Below are 13,911 nucleotides of genomic sequence, written 5' to 3'. Positions count from 1 at the left end.
CGTTCCGATATCCCATGTTTACTCTATTTATTACTTATTATGTGTTTTTATCTATAGGTCCAAGAAAACCCCCAATTAATCAACAACGATCTCAAAACACCTCTCCCTAAACCCGGTAAGTGCTAGTTTTTATTACACACATAATTTTAAGTACAAAAAAAAACGTGTTGATGTATTAACCTGTCAAACAATTTGATAGGCTGTTGATTAATTAATAGTCAAATTAAGTTATTTCTGATCGTATCAATGAGGTTTAATGACTATGTCTATATTAATTAATTGATTTTATACCAGATAAACGGTCGAATTACGAGCGTAGCAGTTAAAATATTAATTTAGAATTAGTTAGTGAGTCAATTCTCGTAGGCAAGCTATCGCTCGACAGAAATTATAACTAGGTACATTTCATGAAAATACGCGGAAAATAATTAACGATTAAGTTTATTATAAAAAGATTAATTTTTGTTTTACGCAAATGATGCGACTTGATGTATTGCAAACTCTTAGATCATAGTGTATTGTATATTTTATTTATACAAACTTCATCGATTCGACGTCTCATTGGCCGAGTTTTGACCTAGGAAACTTGCCTTATACAAAGTACACAACTTTTGACGTTAATAATTTCAAAAGGTTAGAGGTTAACTCGCAACAAGATTACTAAAACGATTCCACGGAATTGTGGTTAAAATCTTATTATTCTAGATCAGACCTTGGAACAAGGCTAGGCGTGGATTCCGACTAAATTGGAGTTGTTTGGGTACAAATTGGGGCGAAGACAATTAGCGAGGAGGATCTGTCAAACGTGCTATTATATCATCAGAATGTGGGTGAGCCTTGACCCAATTTTTGGCCGGCTTAAATCCGAGTTATGAGTGTCCCGGTTTATCCGAGCGTGCAACTGTCGATCGGGACCCGAGTAATGTTTGGGTAAACTATTAGAGAATAATTTTGTTTTAAAATAAAACGTACATTGCTTTAAAAATTCTGTCAGTCAGAAAAGTGATTTGGTCATTTTGAGTTTATATTATATTATGTTCCTTCCTAAAATGAGAACGTATACTAAATTATTATATTTGAATTTAAAACGATATGTTTTAACTATAAAATACATTTCCAGTACATTGTTTGTTGAAAAATTCTTAAACAACACATACACAAAAAACTCAAATGCAAACCTCCCCTTGATTAAACCAATACTGCAAAATATTCAGTCGAAAACGCTGTAAATTTTAGTATGCGCGGTCGAATAGCGAACGAAAGCATATGAAATATTAAGTCACTTCTGTACCCGTAGCGCCATCTGTCGGGAGCGGGACAGCAACTGATTGTTAAAATGCAAGGTGCAAGCGTTAACCGCGATATAATTTGTTTTGATGGCAACGCGGGCATTTTAATGTTTGCCGTTTGCGTTCGTTCGGGTCCAGGTGCTGCGAAAGGGTTGATGTATTTTAACAGAGGCTTTGTTATAATTATTTTAAAGCATAATGAATGTGGCGTACTACGGGAAATTTGAGATTTTGTGCAATATAATGAGGGCTATACCGTATTTTTTATTAAGTTTATATTGACAACTTAGTTCTGGATTAGCATCGAAGCCGTAATTGATATCTATATTTTTGATATATGTACATAAATGCACCGTCTTTCTATGTCTTTCCTATGAAACGAGTGTTGGAAACGACTTCATGATGAATATTCTTTAATTAACATTTTAACATAAGTTCTACTTTAACATGGTTTAGGTTAAGCAAAATTCAAAAAGTACTTATTCTAGAAAAGTTACTTTTGAACGGTACATGGCCTAAATGCACCAAACCGCAAGTGGAATGATGCCGTGCAGTTGTAAGTAGAATCGCAGTTACCAGTAGCAGCTAACAATCTCTTTGTACTGAGTTTTCAGCGGTGTTGTGTTCAAACTGACAGACTCCTGAAGTTTCGTTACGGCAGTTTATATACGGTGGCTAAAAAATAACTGCATTTACGTTGCCATTGAGGTTTTTGGATTATATACTGAGCAAGTTTTACTATGGAACCAACCCCGAAACCGCGACAAAAACAAAAAAGCTCCTGGATAAATAAAAGGAAAAAATACATCTCTATTTTCTAGACGCACTAGAAAAACACATTAAAATTCAACCTCGATAATATGAGAAAATCATCTAGGTAATATCAATCGCCAATAGAACTGAAATAAAAAATAAACGGGCGTGTCCTATGCTATTCTGGTAATAGTCGATAATATATTCTCTTTCTAGTTAATTGCCGCTCTTCTAAGTCCCGATTTAGATAGCTGACACTCGCAAAAACCTATGCCAAGCACACACGTTTTGTGTTCGGGCTACATTACTTTGTACGTGTTTGTAAATGTACGATCCATCATTCTTATGTTTTTCACGTCTTTGGGGTTTCCACGCGTATGACCGGTTTTGGTTATTAGACGATGGAATATTGTTTTTTACAAAAATGCTAGGGGAGTTGATTTTGTATCAAAAATTGAAGGAATAATGCTTTTAAGATGTCTTTTAGGGGGTTCACAGCAATGAAAATACAATCTTCAGAAGTTTTCATAACAAATAGTTTTATTTGAGTCTTATTTAATCCAATGACTTGACAATTGCGTATGACACAATACCATATTAAAACAACGCTCAAAAACCCATTTACCATCGACGTGACATAATGTTGGCACTCGCATTCAAACGTATAGAAATGTTCGAATAGTGAATTACTTCACGCCACCGCAGACTAAAGCGTACAATCACATATATTACCCAGGGCTCTATGCGAAAACGCTCTTGCGGTGTCGCCGCGCGCTCGGAATCGACCCTCGCCGCTAAAGCCTTGTTCAGACTAGGCTAGTATTTTAGTCTAGTGGCGAGTAATTTAGTAGCTTAACTATTCGCTACTGCCTAAAATCGTTCGCATTACAGTCGAGTAAAGCTCACAAGTCAGTGGTACTCTGCTTCACGTCAACTAATGAACTCGACTAAATCGACAGGTTCGGACTTGTTTAGCCGGCGGCCGAGTGAGCACGGACGCGTGGTGGGGGTGCTACTCGCTACTAAACTACAAAAAAAAATAGAATAAAATGGATTGACTCGACTAAATTACTTACTAATCCACTCGACTAATTTTTTGGTGTTCAGACACGTTTAGCTACTAAATTACTCGCCACTAGACTAAAATACTAGCCTAGTCCGAACAAGGCTTTAATCGCATAATAATTTTATTAGCCAGCACAAGATGACCCCGGCGGCCTATAATTATATCGGGCCGGGCGTTCATTGTGTTTGCGTTGGGGGCTCAGGTTTAATTGGTGCCGTTCTGTTTCGCTGCTCCTTCGTGTGTGGTACAGTCGGCATGGTTTTGCAGTATTGTTAGGTGAAATTTGAGTTGACCCACTTGTGTTTAGGAGGCTGTAGATTTAAATGTATAGACATAAGTATATGTTGTTCTTAAGTAAGAGGTATAGGGAGATGTAGCTTGTTTGTGTCAATGACAATATTAAATATGCTTAAGATGGCTTTCAGACTGGAATTCTCATGTTTATGTTGTCGTTTAGTATATTGTAGTTTCTAATTGACGTCAAGAATGGTAATTAGATATATTTTAAGTGTTCTTTTAGAAAATGAAAGGATTATTTCAAAAAAGAATACGTAATTTGATGTATCTATGTATGCATTGTGTATTTATGTATGCTGATGTAAATATAAATTAGCAGATCAAAGTGTGACAACGATAACATACGTGTCAGACTGTACATATCTTCCACCTGGCGTCAGGGGTCGCGAATCGAACGTCAAATGAAAAATAAATGCAGCAAAAACTGCGATATAAATCGTACGGTATTTCCTAGACTGCGCTATGATTGTTCCATACATCCTGCTTTGGCCCCGCCTCCAGGGGTCGCCGACCTTTGCCGACATAGATCTTTTATTTTATTAGTTTTATAGTCTTTAGTTAAGTCACGACTGATTGTAATGTATACATTGTTGACGTTTGTTAAGGTAAAGAGACGACGCTATTGTTGAATGCCGTTAGTCTGCTGTTCGTTAATTGTTGAATCCGTTAGATTAAAATGACAACGTGAATAATAAGTACTTAGTAAACAGTAATCCTTGTTTATCTTCAAATATTGTAATTGATATGTAGCACACTAAATAATCATAACTTATCAAACTAAAATAAATTTGAATAGAACCTTAACGCGTAAATCAGATAGTAAGAAAATAAAACAGCACAAATATACGCATGAACTTTATTCTATTTGAATTTTACCACTGCCACTACTAAATTGCTATCAAAAATGAAAACTTATTTAGTCAAATACGCCAAAACCAATTTGGACGTGTCAATTTTTTGCTCTAACATCTAACCGAATTGAGCTAAATCAATGTTTATTTTTTATGCTCGTTTTAGCTGTTTCCAATTTTAGCGGTTGCCAGTAGATTGGTTTTGATTTATCCCATTTCAAAAAAACTATTAAGAGCCGTATTGGTTTGATATTGCCTCCTTTTCGTGTGTGTGGGTGAAGGGTAAGACGGTTAGACTAATCGTAGGATCCGATTGTTGAGTGATTTCGAATCGAGTCGGGCCCTGCGCGTGACATGTACGCGAGGAACGGGTATCGGGAAATATATTTGTTTTATTTTTACACGTCTGTTTGCAATTTCATCGGGATATGGATAAACTGTTTATTTTGAGTTTCTGTTACTGTTTTTAGGGTTCCGTACCCCTGGGTAAAACGGGACCCTATTACTAAGACTCCGCTGTCAGTCCGTCCGTCTGTCAGTTGAAATTTTCACAGATGATGTACGTATTTCTGTTGCCGCTATAACAACAAATAAGTACTAAAAAGTACGGAACCCTCGGTAGGTATCACGCGTCACCCAGGTATTGTACTATATTAGAATACATAACTAAGCTAGATATCTTAACTATCTTAAGTACCTTCGGGTACATATATTTAAAAACTTGTTATTAAAATGATAAAAAAACCAATCACTTAAAGTACTAGTTCGATATTTACGGTATCTCGTTGCGTGCAATATATTTCATAGAGCTATGAGTGACAGCTTTTATTTACAACCCAATCTCGGAGTACCCTCGAGCAAGCATTTTACGAAATAAATAGTGTGTTTTATGAAACTATAAGAAGGCTTCGGTGTAAATGATGGCGGTCGTTACCTTACAATATCTATGTAGATATTTTGTATTTCGTTTAACTCACTGGTTAAATGTATTTAAATATGTGCTAATAGTTATCCAAAATATTTGACACAGATACGATTTATAGAAACTGTCTTTGTGTTCCGTTGCTACTGTAGTACCGCTGAAAAGTTTTAAAATATTCGTATAAAGACGTTAAAGAGAAATGCCGAGATTTGGCTTTCATTAATCCTTAGATCTATTCATTAGAAAGCTTTAGTCTTAGCTTTTCTAACGAAATTAAAGTATAATGCTCAGTATTCTTGGATTATTTATTTTTTGATCAATATCCACATTAAATAGGTATGGAAATTAGGCGTGCCACGAAATATCAACTTGGAAGTAATGTTATATAAACTTCAAGCCTTTGGATCTCGCGACAAATTCTAACAGAGCGTCTTGTGACAGTTGTGACGAATCTTATTAAGTTTATTGTGAATATTAAATGAACTTTAGAATAAATTGAATCATTTAAATATTGTAACTACGTACTCTTTGAGTCGCTTGCAAAATAACTTTATTTCACATAAACTTGGAACCGAATCATTTGCTATTGCGATCACAAAATTTTCGAAACATTTATCAACTCGAAAAAAAACTCGGCACAATTCGCTCCGCTTTTCGAGGTCCTCATTAACCGAGATGGTATCGGAGTCAAGATCCTATTACAGTTTTCAAGTTTTACGTCCGGATCGTAAACGCCGATGGTTCGGTCGGGTCCCCCCGGTGCCCGTATGAGCTATGTATCGGGTTGACTGGTGATACATAAATCAGTGGCGCGAAGAGGTACTTTTATTGGAGATTATGCGTCTGCGATTTTGAGGCTGGTAATTGATTAAGAAGATTGAGTAAGAAGTCTAAGAACCAAGTAATGTATCGTTGTTGATTGAATTTTTATTTTATTTAGAGCTGTGTCAAATGCTTCGTGGCTACTATGTGTTTGGAGTTACCGATTGATTTTGAGATGTGACCTATCGCAGTGGTCATCGGCGGCCTGTTACTTATACATGTAAAAGGAACGAAATATTGGAATAACAGCTAAGCGCTCGTCAAAGCAAAGTTGTATTTCTTGTATTTTATTTGCGAAAAGAACATCACCGGAATCTACACAATATTCTTACAGTCCTTTAAAAGCTCTGTTTGCCGAACTGCCGCCGGCACTACACCCTGTGTTATCGGCGCCGGTTATGTCTATAACAGATTTAAAGCGATCTCACCCTATTGTTTCCTAGGCCGGATGCCTTTGGTCCGATCCGAAGAAAACTCTATTGTGTTTTTGCTAGAGAAAAATGCTTCACTTTTGTGCTTTTTTCAATTTGAGGTTGGCGTATAATATAAGGTTAAATTTATTATACCTCATACAACAATAAACACTTTGATTAATTTATATTCTGACATTCATAATGCTATTGTACAGTGTTTATTTAATTTTAGAGTTAGCAAAACGTGTCGGCGGAGAAAAATTTGCGAAAGCGAATTTAATTAAGCTTTTGTTTGAACGTTCATTAGAAATAAAATCCTTTTAGCTATTGTCCAAGAAATTCGGTGTATTTAATGAAATAAGGTTAAGGATTATTTAAATGTTCAGCTACACAGATGTCCAAATTATAACCCAAGGAATAGAGAATCGTATGGTTTTTTTTATGTTAGGCTTCAGTTACACATTATACACAAATTATAAGCCAAGTAATAGTATCGTATGAACTTGAATCGTTGATTTTATTATTGCAAGCGAAATATACAACATAAGCTCATTAAAATGAAAGTGATGTAACTAGAACCGCTATATATTTCCAATAAAGCCGGTGGCCGGAAAACTAGGGGGAAACCGGTCACTCTTAGCGGAATACGGTGCTGTATTGCACAAACTCGTACTTGATAGTTAATTCCGTTTCTGCATCGTCAGCAGCAGTTACCAAAATAATCTTAAATATTTAGAGCCGTTTCCTTGACTATATTTATAACTATGTATAGGTACTAGGTACATCAGTTTCTCATTTTAAACCTAAATTATATTATGTGCTATTTGGTTTACCCAAAGCATTTACTTATCCAAGGTTATACCAACTCCGGTCCAAAGGGTGAAAGTAGTATATGTTTCCTTTTTATTACTCTATTTTATGGGCTGAGCGTAGCAGAGGGTAGTCTTTAATGCTCGTTTGCATGCAAACTCATAATAATTAGATAGGCAAATAATTAACTAACACAGCCTTTAACTACTTTACCTACTTTACTTTATTTAAAAACAACATTTTCACCCCGTGAAAACTGTATGCTAGGCTCTAAGTGATGTGAATGTAAAATCGTAAGATTTGAAATTGCTTAAAAATAACACTAATTGCCTACTTAGTTTTGTGGCAATTAATTTATTATTTATCGTATGGCATTACAGTTACAGGATTTAAATTAAATATTAATCTAGAGATTGAGATTAAATATGTCATAGCAATACTTAATTAAAATAATAAATATATTTGAGTTTTCAAGAGAAGTTAATTTTTAGAATGCATATAAGTAAAAAAGTAGCCCCAAGTTGTTTATAAAAATAAACAGTCACGTTCTTAACGGTCCATACATGTTATTTATTTATTTTAATTAAGAGTATTTAGTTACTAGTGGTTTTAAACTTTCTAATTACATTTTGAGTAAATTAAACACATTTTTATGAAGCCGGCTACCTGACCCGGGGCTACGTAACCCTAAAATAGTTTAGCATCCCCGAACAGTTGTGGATTTCATTTGAGGTTGTTTACCAATATCCGTGCCCCAAACCGGATTATACCGGTATTCGCTTCCCTCATTCCCGACTAGTGTTGATTTAGTACCAGTTATATTGGTAGCAATCCATTGTGTAGGACACTATTTGTCTAATGTCTAATGGCTACCAAAATTGACCATCATACTTAAAAGGCTCTACTCAATTTGCGACAAATCACAAGCGATTTTAGGTACCTTGCCGTCTAAGGCCCACTTGCAGTTTGCACCATCCCACTAACCTGGGGTTAAGCGGTTAAACCGTTAACGTAGTGTCAAATTATACTAATAACCATGGCAACTCCAGGTTTAACCGGTTAACCCCGGGTTAGAGGAATAGTGCAAGTGGGCCTGAGTAGGTTCAACGAATTCCATTAATCATTCAAAAGAAGTCTTTTGAGTACATAATTAATAGACAGTTTTTTTAGACTTTTGATTTTTTTTCGTAAAAATAAAATTTAAAATGTGAGAATATTTTTTTTTCAATGTGCATAGTCACCTGCAATTATATGTGTCCGAAGGCCGCAAAAATATGTGACACGCTCTTATTGCGCTTCAAATAAAATCGTGTCAGACATTTTTGCGGCCTTCGTTGTGTAACATATTATTGCAGATGACTGTACATCTGTAAATACAATTTATAAGTTAAAATTAGTCGTTAATTATGCCAGTGTTCAAGATCGAATGGATATCGATGGTGTTCCGACGGTGCACCTGTAGTTCTGCTCGCCTTTCAATGTGAGTTACGCTAACTGCTCGGAAATCTGCAACGGGGCTACAATTCAGGGATGCTCCATTGGATTCCTGTTGGACGGACTACTGTTCCCTTACCTTAGTATTTATCCATGCCTTAGTCTAGTCAACTACGATTTCGTAAGGTTAAACAGATTTAGAAACCGGCTAAGTGCGAGTAGGACTTGCGCACGAAGGGTTCCGTACCATTACGCAAAAAATGGCAAAAAGATCACGTTTGTTGTATTGGAGCCCCACTTAAATATTTATTAATTCTGTTTTTAGTTTGTTGTGATAGCGGCAACAGAATTACACCATCTGTGAAAATTTGAACTGCGTTCATGAGATCAGCCTGGTGACGGACAGACGGCCAGCAGAGTCTTAGTAGTAGGGTGCCGTGCTTACCTACCCTTTGGGTACGGAACCCTAAAAAATTACACTCCTGCGGACAACAGTTAACTTATTGTGATAAAATAATTGTGTGGTAGTTTGTGAGGTGTACGGTTTATTTTTTAATTAGACTACCTGTCTTTAAAAGAAAATTCCCAAAAAAGAGGCAGACGCACGTAGAAGTTATTTTATATTTTTTATAGCTACTAATTAATCGAAATTAGGTAACAAAAGCTTTTGAGGCAATGGATCGGAGAGCAGAGTTGTTAGGCGTTACTAATCGCCCTGACGAGTTGAAAATGTCGAGGGAACTTTTTGTTTGGCTCGCGACATTGGCTGTTGAACCGAGCGTGCCCACTGCTAGCGACGCACAGTCTCTTAATTCTTTTTTAATCATCATCATCATATCACCCACTGCTGAGCTTAGGCCTCTCTTCTAGTACGCCACTTATCTAGGTCCCGACCAATCTCATCCAGAAGTATACCGCAATCTTCCGGATGTCGTCCACCCAACGACCCAGTGGACGCCAGGCCCTCTTTTCGCCTGTAAGAGGCCACCATTCCGTTAACATTTTGGCCCACCTGCCATCACTCTGCCTGGCAACATGTCCCACCCAGCTCCATTTAAGTTTGGTAATGACGTATGGCTGGTAACACCTTATTTCCCTTTCTTATAGCAATATACTAATATTTGCAGCGTAACGCAGCCTTGCAAGTCGCGTGTCTTTTGCGCACAGTCCACTAGGACATGGATATTTGTGAGACTACTGTCAAAGGTTAAAAACTTGCTCGTTTTTTCCTAAATGTCCCGGGACAGAATGGGACACGATAGAATTAGCAAAACAATAAAATTATACCCACAGGCGTACTCTGTAGTGTCCAATTAATGTTTCATTGTCCACTTTCCGCATTTTTAAAACCCGCATTTTAGTGGTCAAATATACATCTAAAACGTCGGATATTTATACACCGCTCTGTCTACATTAACTTATAAGTTGAAATATTTGATCAAGTAAAATAAATAAAAAATGTATAAATATTTATACAAATACTTTTGTGAAGTAAAATGTTCTTTCTAAATTTTAACTGTATTTGAACTTAATGAAATATAATGAACAAAGGTTCTATCATTTTGAAATGCTAATGAATTATCCGAAATTGAGAAATCTGATCATAGCGGGCATACTGACTCTTCCCCTTACTAATGCCTATTACGTCACGGCCAAGTTTGGAGAGCAGTTTGTTTCAAATACATGGGTTGGATTTGCTCTCCACTTCACCCCGAGGATATAATCTACATAAATTATTTACCCGCTGCCGTATTCGAACTTCAAGATATTCACAAGAGACGACACGTACTAGATCCATTCTAGATACGTTATAGTTTAGATATCAACTAGTTCTCTTTTGCAGCGCAATTCGGGCAACCAATGTTACTTTTACATTAGATAGAGTAAGATATCTATTATAGTTCGTTTTTTTAGCATTAGAAATAAGGTAAGGTAAACAATCTAGATGTGTTTTTTAAGTGAAAACCACATTTTAAAAATAAGTTACGGCAAATATGTAACAATTATGAATCAAAAACGATCATTTATATTCTTCTGCTTTCAAAAGTAATAGTTGACTGATTTTTAAAAAGCGTTTTTCAATTAAAAGACGTGTCAAGATCGCTTACCTTCTCTCAAGTTCTTTCTAATGCTAAAAAAAACGAACTATAGATGTGAATTGGATCTCTAAGTCATATCCTGTGGAAATCGTTCAAGAGTATCTCCAGAATCGCGAAAATGTCAAATTTGACAGGTTAGATCTTAAACATATCGTTATCGTATCTTGGTGATGTCTAAAATATATCTAATAGATGTCTATTTCTAAATCCGAATCGGGCCCCCGCTCTCGCTCGCACCGTGGCCAGGCCCTGTTAATTCTCGTGCCGCTAAGTGGTACTTTTATTAAATAACAAATTTGCCTTTATCTCTTAACTTTTTAATTTCGTGTCAACTCTTAAAAGTTAGTAGATGTAAAATTTCGGGGTTTGTTATCATTTTATTAAAGTTAATTGAACGCTGTATAATAGTTATTTTCTGTGCTATTATTACTTGAAAGTCTGTGGAACGGTTAAAGTGCAATATGAAGAGTAAGTAAGTAAATTATTACTTCGAAGCGCGTCTCCATTATACTCGCTACTGATGCCGTCTAGACGAGACGCCTTTTGACGATGTGTATTATGTATGTGTATTATCTTAGTTGAAAATTATAATCAACCTCTTTACACGGCGTTTCGCATTTGAAACTTAGTCAATCTATTATGTTTCAACATATCCTATATGCTATAACAAAGTGGTGACAGTTTCACAGCATTTACACTTAAGTGACCAGTGGTAGATTTCATCTAATTTTTATTACAATGATGCAAAGAAAAAAGTGTATACGATCTATTAAAATCATCATTTTAAAGAGTAGTCCTCAGGAGATCTACAAGTTGAAACTGATTAATTAGCTCATAAAATAAATGTAAACCGAGTGAACCCCATTATATTGAAATTAAACTTGCAAATTGTCTATTTATATGTATTGTTTGAACAGGGTCACCTTAATTAATGTATAACAGAACCTTAAGTTTATATCCGGGTCGTAAAATCCACAGTGCCGGTGTTACCCCACTGTCCCCTGGGTATTTGCCAGTTCCCACCCGCCCGCCGAACTTTCCTTTGAAGGCTGAGGCCCTACCGTGAACTACGTTCGACTAGTTACCTCCCTGTCACACTTGCGTACAAATTTACAAGTGCGACAGATAGGCAACACGCCGAACAGACCATGTCAATGTAATCTGCAATTAGAGGTAGTTATTAAAGATTTGGAGTTCTTGTTTATATTGGTTTTCCTGAATAGGAATGGTTTGAAGTGACGGTAATAACTACATGCTTCATCCATATCTACAGGAAATCTTCTTCGTAAATAATATTGATATGCGATACATTCTTACAATAAAACAACAATATTGTTATTGCTTTGATAAATAAGAACCGTACGAGGAGATTTCTTTTTTATTACTTTTTACTATTTGGTTTTCCATCATCAAAATATTTATGTATGTACTTAACAATTAGACACTATTCTAGAATATCGCTGCACATAATTTATCATCATAGATAACAACTCAAAACTGGCCAAGTCAGAGTTGGACTCGCGCACGAAGGATTCCGTACCACTACGCAAAAAACGGCAAAAAAAACACGATATAGCGGCTATAGAAATACATCATCTGTGAAAATTTCAACTGCCTAGCTAATACGGTTCATGAGATACAGCCTGGTGACAGACAGATGGACAGCGGAGTCTTAGTAATAGGGTCCCGTTTTTACCCTTTGGGTAAGGAACTCTAAAAATAATGTTTGTGCACTTTGACCCTATTTACATATAAATTTAAAAGTGGAAAAATTACTGTCTTGGGTGAGACTTGAACTCACGGCCTCTAGATCGATACTCCTGCGCTCTGCCATCTGAGCCACCAAGACCTCACCACAGCCAGCAAATTTTTCCACTTTTAAATTTATTCTAAGCTTAATAGCATCGTTCGCAGACGTTTCTGCTTGTTAAAAATTAAAATTATTTACATATAGGCATTGTAAGTACATATACCGGGTGTGGCCTGCAATATGAGCAAAAAATTAAACTGTAGGCTGTACTCCTCGTACTGACCAACATTTGTTCAGCAACTTTTAAAAATAACTTGTGGTTTGATTTTAATACACATAGTACAGTCATTATAGATTTTGACCCGTGAATAATTAGTTCTTGGATTTTTTTTTCGTAGGTCCCTCGGGGGGGTCACTGGGAGTGTAAATTCAAAAAGTAGGCTGAATCAGGCTCCTGCGTATATTCGAAAAATTGTTTTTTTCCGAAAAAACGGTTTTTCTTCAATAACACGGCCATTTTTGATTTTACAGTGAAACCGTAAGGACAAAAATTGTAGGAAATTTGATTCTCTACAAGTTAGTCCAGTCATTACATCCAAAAAGCCGACCCTTCCCGTGAATAATCAGTTCTTGGATTTTTTTTCGTACGTCCCTCGGGGGAATCACTGGGAGTGTAAATTCAAAAAGTAGACTGAATCAGGGTCCTGTGTATATTCGAAAAATGGTTTTTCTTGAATAACTCGGTCATTTTTGATTTTACGGTAAAACCGTGAGGACAATAATTTTAGAAAATTTGAGTCTCTACAAGTTTGTTTCCCTTCATTTATGCCGTAAAGCGTGGGACATAGGAGGTAATGATAATATTTTGAATTTGTCGCCTTTTTCAGGTTTAATTTCTAAAATATCGATTTTGGGGGAAAAAAGGTGGGAACCAAAATTGTTCAGAATTTGATTCTCTACAAGTTTAGTCCTCTTCATTTATGTCGTAAAGTTGAAAATAAACGAGATGCTGAAAATATTTTAAATTTGTCGCTTTTTTCAAATTTTATTTCCAAACTATCGATCCTAGAAGAAAAATTGTGAGGACAAAACTTGTAGAGAATCAAATTTTCTAATTTTTTTTACTGTAAAATCAAAAATGACCGAGTTATTCAAGAAAAACCGTTTTTCGAATATACACAGGACCCTGATTTAGTCTACTTTTTGAATTTATACTCCCAGTGATTCCCCCGAGGGACGTACGAAAAAAAATTCAAGAACTGATTATTCACGGGAAGGGACGGGTTTTTGGATATAATGACTGGACTAACTTGTAGAGAATCAAATTTCCTACAATTTTTGTCCTTACGGTTTTACTGTAAAATCAAAAATGGCCGAGTTATTGAAGAAAAACAGTTTTTTTGGA

General features: G+C 36.0%; 1 protein-coding gene across 3 annotated transcripts in view; it reads left to right on the top strand.

Moving 5' to 3' along the window:
• The window catches only part of LOC134670778 (AF4/FMR2 family member 3), a 311,066-nt gene that overhangs the window by 257,193 nt on the left and 39,962 nt on the right, over positions 1 to 13,911 (top strand). For all 3 annotated transcript variants that reach the window (XM_063528591.1, XM_063528590.1, XM_063528589.1), the window contains exon 9: positions 58 to 115. In XM_063528591.1, coding sequence (XP_063384661.1) covers positions 58 to 115 — 58 coding nt within the window. The remainder of the gene's footprint in view (positions 1 to 57; positions 116 to 13,911) is intronic.

The sequence above is a fragment of the Cydia fagiglandana genome, chromosome 14 (assembly GCF_963556715.1).
Source record: "Cydia fagiglandana chromosome 14, ilCydFagi1.1, whole genome shotgun sequence".
Taxonomy (NCBI): domain Eukaryota; kingdom Metazoa; phylum Arthropoda; class Insecta; order Lepidoptera; family Tortricidae; genus Cydia; species Cydia fagiglandana.
The sequence above is the reverse complement of the archived record's forward strand: the minus strand, read 5'-3'. Positions and strand labels throughout refer to the sequence as shown.